The 19290-nt window shown below is 35.6% G+C and overlaps 1 protein-coding gene across 1 annotated transcript in view; it reads left to right on the forward strand.

Annotated features, from left to right (window-relative positions):
• The first annotated feature begins 13401 nt into the window (after positions 1–13401).
• The window catches only part of LOC145784003 (neurexin-1-like), a 47638-nt gene continuing 41749 nt past the window's right edge, over positions 13402–19290 (forward strand). Inside the window, exons 1-3 of the mRNA XM_082595760.1 lie at positions 13402–14156; positions 14892–14992; positions 17636–17665. Coding sequence (XP_082451886.1) covers positions 13402–14156; positions 14892–14992; positions 17636–17665 — 886 coding nt within the window. The remainder of the gene's footprint in view (positions 14157–14891; positions 14993–17635; positions 17666–19290) is intronic.

A 19290-nucleotide genomic window follows, 5' to 3' on the forward strand; every position in this document is an offset into this window, starting at 1 on the left:
GGTTACATTCACAGCCTGCCCTTGTTGATGACAAGTTGCTGAATCAACCAAAGTTGTCATAAAATACTCAACAACACTTAAACGCTTATAAAGCAAGTTATACGTTGAATAACGGCATCGAAAAAAATGTTTCTACAGACTCGTTCAAACGAGGGAGTTAGGTCTCTCTGATAAATGTAATGAAAGAAATATTCTTAACTCAATTTCATTATTATTTTAACTATTTTATTATTTTACTTTTTATTATTTTTTTGGACTCAATTAATCAAAAAAAAAAAAATAGAACATTTCATGAATTGTTATATTTTCTGATATAACGCTTATGTTTTCAAAATAAACCCTTATGGAAAAAGTATAGCCTATGGTTAAAAAAGTTTAGGCCTACGTGGTGCTTGCACAAAATGCAAACATGCCGTAGGTAGAAACAGCAAATTTTAGAAAAACGTTTACTTTAATTTAGCAACACCGCTGTCTGTTATAATTACTATACCGCGGCTAATTAATAAACATTTCTTGATAAAATAAGACTATTCTTCATGTTTTGCTTTTGGATGCGCGTAGTTTTGTTAATTTTCACCTTTTTCCAAATGTTCCATAAGTATCCTACTTCATGTCTGCTCATTTGATAATTTGTTTCATCACATTAGCCTGAACCAAATATACTTTTTTCGTTTCAGCTTTTTGGATGGGAATTGAAGGAGTAGTTTTAGTGATGAAAACTTCAAGCCGGTCCTTAACCTTTAGCAATGACAAAACAAAAATTTGGCTTTGTTTGAAACTGGGTGTTGGATGGGGATTTCCGTTAATCATTGTAGTTATCTCTGCCGCTTATGGGCTGTTGTCCCATAGATACATGTCAAAGTATGTGGAAGGGTTTGGATACCTAAAATGTTGGTTGAGCACCACCACTGGATTCTTAACCGGATCTGTCTTCATTCCTGTTGGAATAATATTTGGCATAAATTTGATCATAATTATCAAGGTCTTGGTGTTTGTCTACAAAATGAGTGCCAAGACCGAACAGTTGAAACCGTTCGATCAACGAGAAAAAGGATCCAGAGATATAAAAAACATTGCTCATCTTAAAGCTGCTGTAAAGGGAGTGGCAGTCCTCTTTCCCGTGCTTGGTGTCACTTATATATTCAGCTTTTTAACAGGTGAAGCTTAAGTGAAACGATATAATGTTTATCAGTTGACGATAACGAAACTGTTAATAAATGGTGAGAAAATTTGAGGGCAAAAGTTAAAGAACGACCTTCTAAATTGAAAGAGTTCTTATTTGAAAAAGCTTTAATTAATAAAAGTTTAAGTTTTTTGCTCTTGGATGTTGACATGAGTATGAACACTTGTCTCTATTAGGACGCTGCGTATTTTTACCCCATTAGTGCCTAAGTTCAGTAATGCAGAATATAATTTATCTCATCAAAAAAATAAAGCTCAAAATGCAGATACTAAACTTATGTACATTTTGGGCTGTTTAGTTTTTGATTAGGTTGACCAAGCGTTCCAATAATTTTGCTCCTGAAAACTTATGTTTTTGACTTACTCACCATCGCCTGCATGCTTGGCTACATTCTCCAATCCGGTTGCTACATCTGTTCAGGCATAAAGCTATAATAAACCTTTGTCTGGTTGATAAATCAAGCAGTATCATAACTTTTCAAAGATGAAAACTTTAAAATCACTAAAGAAATAAAAGTAATTGTCATACTTGTTTAGTAAGTAGAATAACTACAGTTAAACTACAATTTTCACGCAGGCGTGGGATCACTGGAAGCATCCACCGTGTTTATGTACGTGAACGTCGCTTGCAATGGTCTTCAAGGACTTTATATGATGATGATTTACTGTGTCTTTGGAAGTGAAGTGCGAGAGGCTTTGTGCAGATTTTTGAAACAAAGTCAACTAACCGGCCAATTGCGCTCCACAAAACCAACCCGATCAACGACCGGGAATTATGCTAACCGATCCACAATTTCGGCATCTGGGATTAGTAAAACGTAAAACTTTAACAACTTATTTAGAAAATCATACCAGATTTTTTTTATTAAAATTTCAACTAAATGTTTAAGTATTTGTAATGTAGGCTATACCACATTATTTATTGGTATCCCGGCTATTAAACCTTAAAATTTCTGTAAAGCGCTCGGTGTAATTTATCATTCATATACTGGACAGACTAAAGACAAGGCTATAGAGTGGAATCCAAAATATCCGACTCTCAAGTCCGGCTCATGTAGATTGCCTTTAAAAATTCCAAAATCTTCCGATTCTTCCTCATAGTTTTTCACAGTTTCATGAAGTCGGACTATAAACTCCCCAATTACAATTTCTACAATATTTCATGGACATATACGGGCTCCGAGCACGCCCAATTATTTAAGGCTCCTCTAACGCCATAATCCCGGGTGGAAAAATAAAAATAAGTGTTTGAAGCATTTGCTGGTTTTTATCTCAATTCTGGATGTTTTGCATTACTGCTACTATAATAGTAAAAAATAAAACACCCTACCAATGTGCCTAGGATTTTTTCCAGTTTTGTCTATATAATAAACAACACGACGTTAAATCTATGGGGGCTCAAAATTGCAAAAAAATATTTTTGCTGTATCTCAAAAAATAGGCCGATAAGGATAATGCAGATATAGATTGTTTGTTAATCATTTATATATTTTTTGCAAATTTTCGTTGAGTCACAATATTTTATTCCTAAAATAGGTACTAAGTAGGCCTACCAATCAATCATAAGCGCTTTTGTGTATAGTTTTTTTTATTTTCGTGCAACTATGTATCACCAACTTATTGCAAATACATCAAAATTTTAATAACATTAAACACATTGTTGCTAATTTTCTTTTGCAACCAGAAGAAAGAAGTAGGTTTCATATTCCAAGAATGTTTCACAGTAATCTAGCAAAATAAGTTTTTTTTTGTGCAGGTCAAGCTTTAGTTTAAATGGAGGTGATAGCCTACAGTGCGTATTGGTTTGCAAGGACAGAACGTTTTATCAGATTTCTTTTGGGCGAAATGAAATGCCATGTCATTGACCCAAATAATGAAGTGCGAGACAGATATATAATTATGTTGACACTAGCGACCTTGATATTTTCTCTAATTTCCCAGACTTTAGAACAGAATTTTTCATCTGGCAACAGTGATTGGACGTTTGATTGGTTTTTAAACCAGTGTTGTCAGATGTCGCAAAAAAAATTCTCCACTGCCGCCTCAAAATTTCTTCAATTTTCCTCACGTTTCACCGGCCCTTTTTCATTGCAGCGTATCATTAAAAACGTCTCTACCTTTTTTAGATCAGGGGTTTCCAAATCTTTCCAGTTGAGTATTCTCGTGTAATAAAGCCACCACAGCCCGAACCCCCGGCAAGCTGACACCAAGTAAAGTGATAACATATCGAATAACTTGATAAAAACGATAAACGATACTGCAAAGAACATTAACATATCATATGAATGTTCAATAACGTTACATAATAGGATAACAAACATTATATAGTTTATAACCAGCACTTTATAACAGTATTTGTTATAGCTGTATAGACCACAACGTTGCGAAAATGCTGTGCCTGTTTGTTGCATAGGCCTATACGGTAAGTTTCTCAATTCCAGGAGTAGTATTAGACGGACCTTCGCCATGGACAAACACACGCGTAAACCATGATCCACATTGAGTACCCCCTGGAAACTCTCATGGACCCCTGGGGGTTCGCGTACCCCATGTTGAAAAACTCTGTTTTAGGTGGTGTTTTTCCAAGTGAAAAATATAGTTAAACAAGCTAAAGTAACTAAACATGAAAAAGACTTTTGCCACACAATAACCTAAAAGAATTAATTCCAAGAAATGTGACTTTGGTCACCCCTTGCAAAGTAAACAAAAACTGGAGCAAAAGCAATTGACGTTTCCTATTTACTTTTAGTGACAAGCGATGAATTGGCACATGTCAAAGATATAAAATATAATATTTTAAACGTGCAAAGATGAGTCTTTGAATCTTAAGCTTTACGATTAAGTTATATTAGTTTTGAATGTCTTGTTAATTTTGCAGCAGATGGCTTTTCAATTGCACAAGGAATATCAGTCGGTGGTACATAACAGTCGTATTTGGCAATCTGGTTTATCAATTATTGATTATAGACTAGTATACGACTAGCCGCAACCACATAAACTCCTTTGCAATAAAAAGCGAATGAGCTGTTGTTGATGAACTAAAACGAAGAAATTCGATATCATTATCAGCCAGAAGCCAGAAACGGTCATTGTTCCAGACAATGGTTCACCTAATCAAACGTCATATAAAAAACCGTTCAAGTCTACTGAATATTACGTCATGGAAGTTGCTAGAAAATGTGCCAAAATTGCACCATCGTTCATAAGACTTGTGTCAAACCTGTTTGGGCCTGTTTCAGTTTGAAACCTGTTTAAACAGGAAATATTACATCAGCTTTAAACACCTGTTTGAATGACTTCATAATTGTCTTTCATTATTGCGTCACAGTACTGCATATGTGAGTTTGAGATATTGCTATCTATTCTGGTCATTCGTAAAATGATTGTTTGAAAGTTGGCCGCACATTTAACTGTTTGCTTAGTGCTTGCTAACTGGACAAAAGTTCCGTCTTTTATCCAAGTAATCTGTATCGTAGTGACAGTTTTTAGAGGTGTACGGCGTTGCATCTCGATTTCGATAGCCGCGGGCTAATTTTACAGGAATACACTTATTGAATAGACGTTTCAAGGAGTGTTTCTTTTTCGGTCGATACATAGGCTACAGACGAACGGATTCGGGAATCTTATGTTACAATTTTCCCACGAAGAGATTATGGTTTACCGCTGTGACCAGTCATCAGCAATGGTATCAGACATTTCAACGGAATAAACTTTTTCTACTGTTGTAAAAAGTGTTTATAGACTTGTTATCATGTTAAACCTGGCAAAAACAAATATCGGCTACTTTTTATACATTTCAAAACCCATGGCACCAGTATACAATTCTTACTTGGAGGCTGCGAACACAAACGATGTCTCAGCCACAGTCTTGTTTTTAAATTTTTTTTGCGCCTAGCTACAAATTTGCTTTCAACAAAAGCCTTAAATAACTTTAGAACTAACTTCACTACTTCTATATCACCTATAAAAAGTACTATATTTTGTAAATTAGAAAACAACAGCCGTTCTGCTGTTGCGGATAAGCCAAAAGTGAATGCAGCTTCCCATCCCCTTGCTCTAAAATCCATAGAATTTATTAAGGCCAAATTTGATTATAAGAAAGCTACAGCTTTTCATCTTTTTATTTTGGTATAACATTACAAAACAAAGCAAGACAACATTGAATTTCGCATTTTTTTTAACAATCCAAATTTATATTTTAATGTTAAAAAAAGTGAGTCCCATACTTAAATCCAAGCATCGGAAGATGAGAAGGTTCTCTTTATTAATAAGAGTAGGGTGGCCAGATTCCTCTCTCTCGGCCGCCTTTACTTCAGTAACTATGCCCACCAAATTTATTACACCCTGGGTAGAGGTGAGCAGTGCTTGTCAACAAACAGCATAAGCCGGGAGTCAAACCAGGATTGCAGGATTGCATGATTGGAAAGCAAGCGCCTTACCCGCTGCCCCATCCCACCGCCATTTTAATGGATGTGTCTTAAAAAAACGTTTATCAAAATTCTTCATCGCCCTATCATACTTTTTTTGTTTCTTTGTCTCAGAGAAATAGACTAATTGCTGCAACACAGCAAGCATTCTTTATTCTCATAGCTCCAATAAACCGTCCTTTTTTATGTGTTGAAGTTTTTTGTGCAGAACCGTAGGCCACGTGCATAACCAATGATAAAACACGTTTAAACTCCACAGCGTGCTTAACTTTTATAGAACAATTTGAATACAATCATAAACGTATTCTATCCTTTGCAATAAACAATTCATTTCTGGCATAACATAGCCTATACCATGCTTGACTCTCACAAGCAAAAAGGATTTGGTCAAGAAATGTGAAAGAACCTCTGCGGTGCTTGTACTTTGCGTATTTTAATCCAACAAAAATCGAACATTCATAATAGCGTAGAATTTTTGTTATTTTCATTTTGTTTTTGTTTATGACAATTTCTAAATAATGCAACGCTATTTTTGTTACTTTACAATGAAGCCTTGAAACTTTCTATTCCAGAAATTGTTATTTTAGAGTTATAGTGTAAGTCAAGAACACAGAATTTTGAACGAAGGTTGTGCCTTTTTCACTCCAGCTAATAGTCTTTGCATCTTCTGAACAGGAATTTGTTTACGAGGAGTTTAGTGTATAGTTTTTATGTGCATAAAATATTAATATTATTTTTCTTTGCGTGCTAGATTTTATGCCTTTGTCGGTTATTTCATAAACTGCAAGAAAATATTTTAGCAGACTTTCTGGATAGCTGAGTAGGCTAATGTTTTTGTGTTCGATTGTTTGATACGTTTCCCATACGTGTGTGGTGCGTGTTGTATAAATTTGATAACGAAATCTGCAGTCGCCAAATAGCGCAAAGACTACAAATTTGTCAACTTTGCGTAATAGAGTATATGAAATTTTAACGCAAAAAATGCACTTAGGAAGTCAATTCATTATTTATACGTCCAAACAAGAGAAAATCTTTCACGTTATCATAACATCATATGACTTTGAAGAGTAGAAAGTCATACAGGCGCTGATTTCTTATCACTTGAGTTACTCTCATTTTATTCTTGCAGTTTTTTCAGAAGCTCATTCAGAAAACCCCAGATTAGAAATCAATTCTTTTTTCAATGATTTAACAATGTAAAAAAGAACTATAGTTGCTTGCTTGGCATTGCACACAAATCAATTTCCCTTTTTCTAGTCATTTTTTTGATTGTGTATTGAATAGCTCTTGACGTTAAATTAATGAAAGTTTGAGATAGTTAATAGGTTTAGTTTCGTGATCGATGAACTTCTCTGATCGATGAATTTTTTATGCAAGCATGTTCATTATCAGCTTATGTGGTGGATTTAGGAACTGCGGCTGGAAATTGCTTTTGCGTTTGCAGAGTGTAAGGCAGAAGCTCTTTCAAGATACTGCAGCTGTATCAATCACCTTTGCTGTGCAGTATTCCAGGAATAGTTACGGATTGTTTCAGTTGTTCTTAATGAGTAAAATAAGTGTGTAAGTTATTTGATACAATTGAACGATCAGCGTTTTGCAGTCTAGTGTACGATATAGCCAGAATTGAGATAGACATCGTGTTTCGGCCTTCCAGCAGACCTCGTCCTTGCCGCAAAAATTTTATCAAAAAAGTGGCGGTTATTCGTTTGGTTTGGTTTTAAATTTTTATCCTTGAACTGACAAAGCCTTGATAGGTTATTTCTGGTGGTTTCGCATACTTGTAAAGGCTGGAATTATTCCACCCATTAAGTGCCGCTGAATGGAGAGTAGTCCTTGGAATACGTTGCTCAAGCACATTCCCCGAGAGTGGAACCAGTGCCGCTTGATTTTGAAGCTTCTTTGTTTATGAAGTCAGGCGCTAAACAGCTGAGTTACCGGGGCGGACTGCAGTATCACTTTTGTTTAAAAGTTTAATTGCTGACTAATATAGCCTATTTCTTCTCAAATGACATCGATGCTACAAAGTCTTATAATAAAGGGATTTTATGATGTTTAGACAGAGACATATGAATCTATAAACAAGCGCATATATTCAACATTTCAACCTCCCTAAGATAGTTGCCAGTGCTCTCGCGTTGCCAGAAACCTTACCCTGCAAATAAGTAGTGCAATCAGGGGAGCTGCAATTCCCTACCTTTGTGATGCCTTAAAATTATTTTTTGTTGAAATTTTTGCAAAGATTGAGTGAGTTTTGATGGCTTTTTGACGTTGAGCAAAACTTTAAGTCAAGAAAAGACCCGTAACACTGACACCAGTATTTCTAGAATGCATGAACTGATTTCATGGTATAAGAGCATTGTTTTCTGCTTGTGTTGCAGTGGTCTCGCCGCTTTTCCGGCAGCAAAACTCGCTCATTTCTATTACATCACAATGAAAGTGATATTCTTGGTGCTGGTGGAACCAAAACTAAGGTGACTTGGTAATCGTAGCTAAAATGATAGAGAGTGTTTAGCGTTGTGATACAGTAGAGTCCTGAGATGCAAAATCAAAAAATGGTTTGCTGCTTAGCAGGTCTACTATGGTTGTCGTAACTTACAGTAGGCTCAGTTGTTTTTTGTCGAAAACCTTCTATTTTATAAATGACTTAAAATATTTGTAAGAAATGCTATCTGTTAGTTTACTCAGTTAGTTAGAATCCCTACTATATGAAAAAAAAAACAAAAAAAAACAACAATAAAACGGCAAAATCAAGCGGCGCTGGTTCGACTCTAGGGGGTGTGCGCTTGAGTAATGCCTTTTTAAGGACAACTCACTTTTCAGCGGCACCATGTAGATTAAATAATAGTGTGCAAGGATACAAGTATGCAAAACTGGCAAGACGCTTTGAGTCCGAAGATAAAGATTGCCACAAACAATCCGAACAACGCGCACGGAATAAACAATGACATATTCCGTGCGCTTGACACTTTTGCCGTTTTAGGTAATTTTGTACCCACCATGTTTCTACCAAAGATGGAGGAAGTTAAAAAATACGTTGACATCTTCAGGAACAAAAAAATGAAACTAAATTTGTATGAAACCAGGAAAAAACGAATGAAATATTTTTCAAAGAATTGTGCAAACAGTAGGCTAGTTCTAGTAGTACTTGTTTAATGGAAAAATATTTCAAAAAAAAAATTCCTTTACCCCATCAAAAATCTGTCTTTTTTACATTTATTTTGTATCTGCAGTGGCTGTAAAAAAGACAGATTTGCTGACTGGTGTATTATCTTCGTTTCGAGATGGTTTTGAGTGAAGAGTTCTATTCAAGCTTATTTCAAAATCCAAGCGATTTTGTGTCTCTGCCCAGCAAGCAAAATCCGCCCATTTACATTGACGTTGAATCAATATAAAAAAAAACGGATTTTTTAGATGAGTGTGCCCATAATGCTAAAACGGAACACAGAAAGAATTCATAACGCAGAAAATACTATATTCAACGTGTTTGGTCTTGCATCATTTTGTTTGAAGATTTATAAATTAACAGGTTTTAAGGTTATCAAAACAGAACCATTTCGAAACGAAATGCTTTGTATTGAAGAAATATTTTATCTTTTCCTCTAGCTCAACTCAGTGTTTTAGTGAAGAATTTTGTTTTGACTAAATGCTGTAGCCTACGGTATACCTAAGTCTGTTTAAAACAGGACTAAAACGATTAGTTCTGAGGATGGCATTTTATTTGACTGACCTTTTGAACTTGCAACTAAATGAAACCGACTAGACAGCAGGTGCATATAGGATCTGAAGGCTTGGGTATGCTAGCATTGCCTAATAGCTTATCTTTGTAATTGGTTACATGCATAATGCATGAAGCTGGTCTTAAGCATTGGAGGTAGTTGTATTAAACTATTGGTTATATAATTAAAATTAAACTAACTTGGCCGCCTTTTAATCGCTATATCTTCAAGTTCTAAACCAGCGGCCCTCAATCAGGGTAGCCGAAAGCTTCGGAATCTGCAAAATGTAGGCCTAACTGATAAGCTACGATTTACAAAAATAATCATTTTTGTGTTGCGATTATAGCCTTTCTTTAAGCTAAAAAAGCTTTACACCGAAAAACTTGAAAACTTCACATCCTCATGCCATCCACATGCTATTTACATGTATTTTCATCCCTTGTTTACGCACATAAAATAGATTAGTATTTTGCATTTTAAATGATAAAAAGTATGCAATAAAGTGTAAGTGTGCAATGCTCAAGGGATTACACAACTGGTGATTGAAATCTTACGAATCTTTAAAAACATTATAAAAACATTACATAGCTAATACGACTGAAAACAAATCTATTTGGTGAGAGCTGCCATCATCGAATTTTCGGGTGACATTCGACCGGCTTTTCAGTTTAGCATCTCTTGACTTATTGATTTCTAAAGTTCTAAGCGTTATGTAAAGAAATAAAATTAGAGAATTAATAATAATGCTTTGAGATTGATTTTTGCAAAGCCTTGTAAAGTAAGCAAGCTGTTTGATTTGTGGCCACAGATGTTTGATTCACGTGCAGCATGCACGGCCTCTTTTCTGTTAAACAAATACATTTGTTGACATTATGTACACCCTTTCTCAAAAATGTCTGGCAACGTTTTGATTAAATGCAAGTACGTACCTTGACATGTTTTGTATCGTATAATAATAAGCGATCACCGTCATGATCATTGACCAATCTGCCATGCGATTGCTGGTAGATTGTTTCGACGCATGTTTTCCCATTATTTTGTTTTTTGCTGTTCTTTCAATTTTTCTTTTAATATTATTTCTTAATCTTCTTTTTGGTCTCCCTCTAGTTATTTTTGCATGTTTTGGTTTTGTATGTATTATTAAGTTAGATCATTAGATCTTTAATACGTAAAATGTCAGCCTATAGACTTACCACTTGTCGTATCGACTCGCTGTTTTTTCAAGTAGCGTAGGCACACACCAGCTATTTGCATTGAATCAGCCTGATGGATGAAAGTTAAAACTTACCAAAAGTCATAATTCAACACAAAAGTGCAGACATTGGCCACTTCGCTGCAATTAACCCAAAAGTAACTTTTTGCAATCGTGAAACAAGCATCGGCAATTGCAATGTCTACCAAAACTATCAATAGCTCAAAATCGTTAACGTCTAGTCAATTTGCAACCAACGATCCGCAACTAGTTGCTAAAACGAGTGTGTATCGCTTGTGATTGTGAAACTAAATAAACTTAACGACCCTTTTTCAAATATTCTACATTCTTTGCCACCAAATTATCATTTAGCATTGAGTAAAAAATGTCTTTGCTTTCCCAGCGTCATTGTCACGTAAAACTTGTCATGGCACGATTGCACCTTTGCCGGTTCTTACGATTGTAAGAGCAGCTCGATCACCGATCTTGGCAACGGGCAAATATTATTCTTAATCTATTTGTAGACCAAACATAAACATGTAAAGATGCAACAAAATTTTACATAGAAATCCTGTAGATTCAAGATTGTGGTTTTTTTTTTAAATAAGTAAAACTTTAAAATAGCACGATCTTTAGCCGAGTGGTGAGAGCCCTGGAACGGCAACCGAAAGGGTGCCGGTTCGACACCGCTCAAGAGCATGCGGCTGTGTCTTTGGCAGGACACTTAAAGGCATGCCTGAAGGTGGACACGAAGATTGGCTTCCTTGCCTTCCCGTCTACTTAATTTAAATCTTCAACCACCTGGTATAAACCTGGATACGACAAAAAAAAGAAAAAAAGATTGTGATTACAACGTGAAACGCAGAAGATGCAACTGTGTCTATGCGGCAGATAAAGGTAAAGATTACAATATTGCAACCAGTTGGTTTGATTGCGCAAGATTACTAAATCTCAACAAAGGGCATGAAATCCAGCCTTACAGATCATCACATGCCAAAAGCAATTTAATAAATGGGACTTAAAGGAATTCAGTGCAATAATAATCTGTAAAGTTTGACCTTGTGCAAGCAAAGTATCCAGTGACCTGAGGCTATTTTAAGACACTCATGCAACACAGAAACGATCTCAGTCATGAAAGTCGAAGAGTGCAAGAGACATTCACAAACTTTGAGGACATAAAATACAAAGACTTGCGTTCCACCAACAGAAGAATTTTTACAGACTGATGATAATCAGACTAATTTACAGTGCTTGTAAAAATAAGTAAAACTTTAAAATAGCACGATCTTTACTTCCGATGGTCAAACAAAATGTTGACCAAAAATGGCAAGACGAAACCAACGTCATCAGCCTACTCTGTACTGATGACTAAAAGACCGGTGTTGCCAAAGTTGTCGACTGCTCGTCGACACAACAAAGTTGTCGACACAACTTACTGATGATCGATAAGCTCAGGGTTGTTTGAAACGCTTTCGACTAAATTGAGGGTTTAAGTATGAAATAAATCCTAACTTAGATGGAGTTTAGTTAAAAAAGATGATTAGGCTACGAGTTGAACAAAAAGGATGCCGCAAATGCACAGTACAATTCAGTGAATTCACTGATGAATGCTGTTCGCCACTGGAACTGATTATTTGCTTTGAAAATAATTAATATTAATTATTTTGGTCGAGGCTGTTGGAGCTTGGAGGTGGTTACGCATTGGCCACCACTCACCATAACAATGCCATAAGTTGTGCATGGTAACGTATGAAGGAATTTTTCAACCATTTCGAGAATATAAAGAAAACCTCATATCAAAAATAGCTTTTTTGATGTTTGGTCTGCTGCTCCTGCCCACAAACATCTGAACTCAAAAACGATGCCAGACTATGGTTTCTCATCAAAAAAGACATGAGAATTATGCATTTGAACCAACCAGATTAAAAAAATTTCGAGAACGTGTAGTTCAATTTCATTAAACGTTGTGTTTCAGTTTCTTCATGTTTTGCTGATAGATTACCAGTTTACTAACTTGGTCGTCTTTGGTCATATTGTGTGGGTTTTAATATTTGCTGAAGTGATTTAAACTTTAAATTGAATTAATTGTTTATTGTGTTGTCTTACCAATAAAGATGGTTAGTTACCTTTTGTAGCCCATTATTTTAAAAGCACACAAATAAATGGATAGGTCGTCACACTTATGTAAAAGTAATTTCTGCTGCTTATGGTATTTTACGTATAGTTGCCTAAGCCTTAACCCACTGTAGTGTACATACATGTTATCTCTATCCTTTCGGCCGCAGTGCCCAGTGGTGATGACGTCATCACAATGTTTCGAAGGTGTCAGTTCTAGAACTTAGTGATGACGAATGCTTAGACCTTTGACGCTTGTTGGCAAGCTACAATGGCATAGAAGCAACTGACTCAGTCTTTCGGTGCTTCATCTGTTGGAATTGAAGTATCTGCATTTACAGTGTAGTCACTCACTGCATGTTGTTACAATTAACGAAGCGAAAATGGTCGTTTTGTCAATGTACAGTAATTATTTTGAGTCTCACGCATTATTTTCAGCTCATCTAGTAAGCTACTAAGCTTGAACAAGTATATCGGCTACTATGTTACAGATTAAGCACCTTTTTTTATTGATAATTCAAATAGTAGCCTATTTTGATTCAATGTACGATTGCGTAATTTTACCAATAACTATAATTTTGATTTGTTGGATCTTGTTTTAGTCTTAAAATGCACTTTAAATCAATACTGTATTGTTCATCAAATTTCATGATTTTTTACAGAAATTTTGTAGTGATTCTGTCAGACAAAACAAGCATTACTTTCTCCAAAACAATATTATGTAAGTAGGTTTTGTGGCTTCAATATACTTCTGTGTGACTCAAATCGGATGGAAAACTTGAAGCTAACGTTATGGATTCCAAAAATATATGTTTTGTTAGCATTTGTTGCTACCGTGTATGGACAATCAAAAATCGCAAACAATTTGCAATTGCGGCGCTTGTCCCATGAAAGGAATTACAAGTATTCCTCGTCTTCTGCTAGATCGACTACAAGTGAAGTCAAATACACTTTCAGCGGAGTTTCCGGACAATTTTCTAAATTTCCTATATGGACGCCGGCAAGTAAGGAAAATTCCATCTCCTCTACAAAACAACCGTCTGCAACTTTATCTTTTGAATTCAAAACAATGAATCCCAGGTCATTTTTGGCATATTTAGACGACGGAGGTGACATTAGTTACGTTTTCTTGACTTTATTAGACGGATCTCTAAACCTTCGGTATAAATTTGGAAACTTCAAAACGGTAGTTTTAAAGTGCGGCTCAAATTTAAACGACAACAGATGGCACGAGATCGAAGTGAAACGAAAGTTTTCTTCTATGACTTTGGTTGTAGATAAAAACAGCACATTTGGGTTTACAAAGAGGAAACGGTTTTTTGAGTTTCTTCCAACAACACATACTTACTTCGGAGGTCTACCCGGAACGTACCGAATACAGTTGCTGTCTTTGCCAATTGCATACAAAAGAAGCAAGTTTGTTGGTTACATGAGAAGAATAAAAATGAATGGCAACCCGGTTACTTACGTGGAAAAAAGAGGAGTATCCGAAGAAAGCATTGATATACCTTGCTCTGAATCAAGGTACGGTAACTGTTTGTGTACGTTTCATATAATTATAAAAAAAAACTTAATATTTCTGTAAAAGCATTAAAGCATAAGGTGCAACGTTTTCTAGACATAAAATATTGTCTAAATCTTTATTATTTTTTCGAATGCGTTTTCGTCTGGGCCGAGGCTTTATGCTTCCACCACCCCAGAGTGTTGGTGTTTCCCCGAGTTAAATGCTATCAAAGAGCAGTCTTTCGCGTCTTCACTCAAACACCACAGACCTTCTGCTCCGTATGGTAAACAAAACATGGTGCATTTATTGCTGATATAGCCACATACCTCTAAAAAAGAAAGATACCACCATGGCTACCTAAAGATAGTGTGCCATCTCCAGGTGGCCATGATGCTACTATCGGTTGGAGTATGGTTGAGTGAAAAATCCAACATCAGCAGAAGACTAAACATCACGTATGCTATACTTGGTAAAGGCATGACGGTGGAGCGGGTGTCGGCATCAGGGAAAACGGGAAAAAGCTTGATCACGTTTGATCATCATCTATTTACCGTTTACAATCCTTTCAATTTGTCGCAGAGATTTTGTTGTTTATCAGTTTTACTGAAAAAAAAAATATAGCCTACTCAGCGGCTGAAACAAATCTTTTTTGTGACGTTGTATTTCCATCGATTAAAAATGATTCAGCTATATTGCATGCTTTTTTCGGGACACCTTGTTTCAAAACATTGTTTTAACTCTTCTGCTTTCCTCAGGAATCCATGCGCAAATAATGGAATATGTTCCATAAATTATCAAAACAAAGCAGTGTGCGACTGCTCACGCACGAACTTTACTGGGAAAACTTGCAAGGAAAGTAAGTGAAGATAATACACTTTGTTCGTTGTCGTTTTTTTTGACTTAACAACTACTCATCAACCCATTGAAATAAATGTACAATTACGATTACGATACAATTACAATTACGATTACGATTAGATGGCAATTTCACAATGTGAAGATGTTTTTAATGTAAAGATACCTTTAAATGGAAGTCGTCATGATAATGGTACTTGCTCAATTACCATTTGCTCAGTTCACAACTGTTGATTTGTAGGAGACTCTAATCCTGTTACGTCCTATTTGTGTTGTCAAATGAAATTGAATTTAATAGTGTGAAAAAAGTCTTGAAAAAGAGGCCACAAGTGTTAGTTATATGGTAGATATTCGCTGAAATTTTGCGACCTATCTACCCAAATTAATACACATTGTGCATGCTTGTTGAGTCTGTTTGAAAAAGTGGCAATTTTATAATTTGTAAGAATTGTCTTGCATTGAAAAAAGTGTTTAGACTCAACGACGCTATAGCGCTATAAAGAGTTATGAAGTCCGACCAAAAACTACCCAGCAGTCCAGTTTTCAATTCCGCAACAGGATCGCCTCCGAACGTGCCAAAACTTTTCGGTTTCATTCTGCAGCTGAGGTTTATATAAACGTCCAACAACTATTTGTGCACTAAGCAAAGACAAATGCCGTTGCTGACCATTAAAATAGTTTGGATAAGTCGCTTATGTGAAATTTTGCTTTGCGCTTCGCGTTGGGCATCTCAAACCCATTAAACGTATCTCCTCAGATTTTGCTTGAAAATTTGAAACAAGTTTCCGTTTTACTGTATTCCAAAATACATGATTGTGAAAGTTAATGTCAGACTACAGGCATAAGCAAACTATTTAGTTTGGGGATTCCTATCCCACAACTTCAGAATTTTTTTTGTTGATTAACCAATAAAAAAAACATTTAGTTGGAAAGTTTTTAACAAATGAATTGATCGATTAAATTGGACTACTTGAGAGCCTCTTGTGTTTAACGACCCCTTCCATTAATGAGCTCGGACAAAACATATTGAGGTTGCAAGTGATAATGTATTTCTTATATATCTACTACTATTTTCCCATAAAAGATTGTGCTGCACTTGTCATGAAAGCGGAACAATATGAATTGATTGTACTACATAAAATATTTTGCAATATCATGATGGACAATATAAAACTTCGAAAATACGTACTGCATATTGCATTCTCTGTATCTTTCTGATGATGCACATTGCAAGGATCCATGAAATGTCAGTGATGCATTTAACAAAGTTATTTTCTCCCGTTTTACTCTCTATTTAACCGGATGAATACCGAAGCTGTGACCGAAAAAGTAAATAACCCAAACATTTCAGTATTACGATAGCAAAAGCTTGTAAATTTTTCCTGGTTGAGAAAAGAAATGATGCACTTCGATATATTCACTTGCTGTCAATTTTTCATATTAATACGTCAGAAAGGCTAAAGGGTGAGTATGTTTTGCATGCGCATGATGTCGAAGTAATGTTTGTCCTACCTTTAACTAAAAAGAAAAGTTTAAAAAGAACTTGGTTGCACTTTTCCGACTTGTTGGTGTGACGTAAAGCCTTCATGTTCAGTGTATGCCTTACCCTGAGACGACAAAACTGTATTGATACATGTCTAACAAAACTTTTCTGTTTCTATGAACCTAACCTAACCTGTTCTGTATATCAATTGCCTTGTTACGCAAAAACAATTCACTAGCCTCATTTTAATAATCAGAGATCGATTTCACAATACTGCTATAGCATCGTCAGTCTGATAACATTGTATCTATACAATTTTAAATTCACACGCACATCAGTTTTTCATAGTTTCAAGTAATGTCTTTAAGGTAGGTTTAAGCGTGGTTCAACTGCTTATCAAGAAAATATTACTTTAATTTTAAATTCACAGCGTCCGATATGGTAATTTTTCTTGAACGTTTGATGCGCCAAACTTCCTATGTGGACAGTTTACACTTTCATGCAATTATTAAGCTTTTAATATGCGTATAGCTAAGTTCTGAAAAAGTTACTGTAGGATTTGCATGATGCGAATTGGACTTCTTAAATTTTGGCAGAACTGTATCTGCAATTTTGGAAAATCTTTTCCACCTGAATTCCTTTGTTTGTTTAAGTTAGTTTGGTTTCATGGCAATACGACCAGTTTCCAGTCTGGTCTCTCCCCCTGACAAGGATGGCGGCATCTGTTTACTTCTTTGGTCTTCTTCATTGCTCTTTTAGGAATTTCTTACTTTTTTTTACAAAGGGTTAAAAGCTAATACGTTTAGGGTGACTCAACTTTACAGAGAAACGCTATATTGAGAGGTTGGATTACAACATGGACAGCAAAATCCGTCATTTTTACATTGATTCAACGTCTGCAGACGTTGAATCTACGTAAAAATGGCAGATTCTTACTGTATGGGTAGATATTCTTTAGTTGAAGGGTTAAGATTTTTCTTGCAAATAAAAACTTGCACAGTTTCTTTGTTAACCCCCGGATTTCAGTTTTAAATTTGTGTTTTTACTGCTAAAAACTATCTTTGTCAAATATATTTTTACCAATAAAAGTTACCTTTAACGAACAAAACTTTCTTGTTGAATTTTTGATCTGTCTATTCTGATCACGTTTTTTTGCATAAGGTTGTGTTGACGTAATGCTTAGCGATCAAGGTAAGTTGTTCTTTATCATCGCATATCGTTGCACTCTTGCTTGTGTCCATTGCCATTCTCATTGCACTTCATTCCATTTTAGGCAGTAGTAGTGGTGTGACGTGTTGAATAAATGCATCTGTACGGACAGGCATAACGTTAACTTTACATAACATTTCGTTATATTTCATTACTCGAATGCCATTTTGCGCATTATGTCATTCATCATAATAAGGAAGGCTATTGACGTGTCCTATGAAACGTCAGAATACAATTCTAATTTCCGTGTAACATTTCATTTCATTTTGTACTTCACCAGATAAGCATTAATGTCATATTCTAGCACACAAATTTATGACAGCAATATTTAAGTCTATTTGGCTTTTTGCAATTAAATGCTTCATGTTCATTTTCACTTTCATCTCGTCGTCTTTTATCTTTCCAGACCCATGAGCTACTGGCTTGTACTGATTCGCTGTCAATATGATCTCTAACTAGCTAAGTGTTAGATGTTGATCAGCTCGTTGCAGTTTTTTTTGTTTAAATTTTGAAAGTTTTTTTAATCAGTCCCACTCTGAACAGTTCCTTTTCTTTGTAACACAACTACACCACATTTTTTTGTGTTGTTAAATGTGTTTCATCAAGAAAAAGTAATAAATTGTTTTTTTCACTTGTTTTATCTTAATTTTAACGAGTTTTTCATGCCTGCCACCATCATTCACCTAAGCATGCTTTGTGAATCGTGTTTTTTTCCACAGTTACTTTAGTGTCTAATGAAAGTGAGTAAATTTTGTATGAGGACTAGCTATATATTTTATTTACAGATAACTTGTGTACATATCTACTTTCTAAATTTATTATTTTAAAAGTAACATATTTCGGTATAGTTATAGTAGCAACTTGCTGATTCTTAATATTTTTGTGGAGTCCAAAAAGCAGTTGAGTTTGGCCAGTAAAAAAATCACCATGAAATGAACTTTTTACAGGAGGTCCCATTGACATACGCTCAAGCCATATCTAAAAATGTTCATACGTTCTGTTAATCCATAGTTAAGTTATAGAACACGATCTTGTGCATTAAAAATAAAAAAATTGTAATCAAACTCTAATTGATCATCATTAGTTGAAGCCCGATAGAAATTTTATATTTGCAAGCAAAATTAACATATCCCAGACCAGGCCCGGATTTAGGGGGGGCAGAGGGGGCAGTTTCCCCGGGCCCCCCCGACTTTTGAAGGGCCCCCCTATGTGGAAAAAATGTGATTTTGTGTTATTTTTTCCTATTGGCCTTTAAAGTTTCTGCAAAATGCTGTGCAGTAGGCTACTGGACTGATGCTACTGCAGACGTAGAGATGGTTTTTCGCGCCGTAGGCGCGAAAAAATTTTTTGCACGGGGGCGCCCCCCCGATCTAAAAGTGCCCCGGGCCCCCCATTAGCTAAATCCGGCCCTGTCCCAGACAGCAAAATCCGTCATTTTTACATTGATTCAACGTCTGGACGTTGAATCAATGTGAAAAATGACGGATTTTGCTGGTTGGGATGTTCTCTCTATGTGAGTAGGCTAAATAAAATCGATTGTAATCGCTATTATTGTCAACATTATGTTTGCTGATCTAAGTCGAATTTTTGTAAACTTTAACTCAAAT

This window comes from Aplidium turbinatum, chromosome 15 (assembly GCF_918807975.1).
Source record: "Aplidium turbinatum chromosome 15, kaAplTurb1.1, whole genome shotgun sequence".
Lineage (NCBI taxonomy): Eukaryota > Metazoa > Chordata > Ascidiacea > Aplousobranchia > Polyclinidae > Aplidium > Aplidium turbinatum.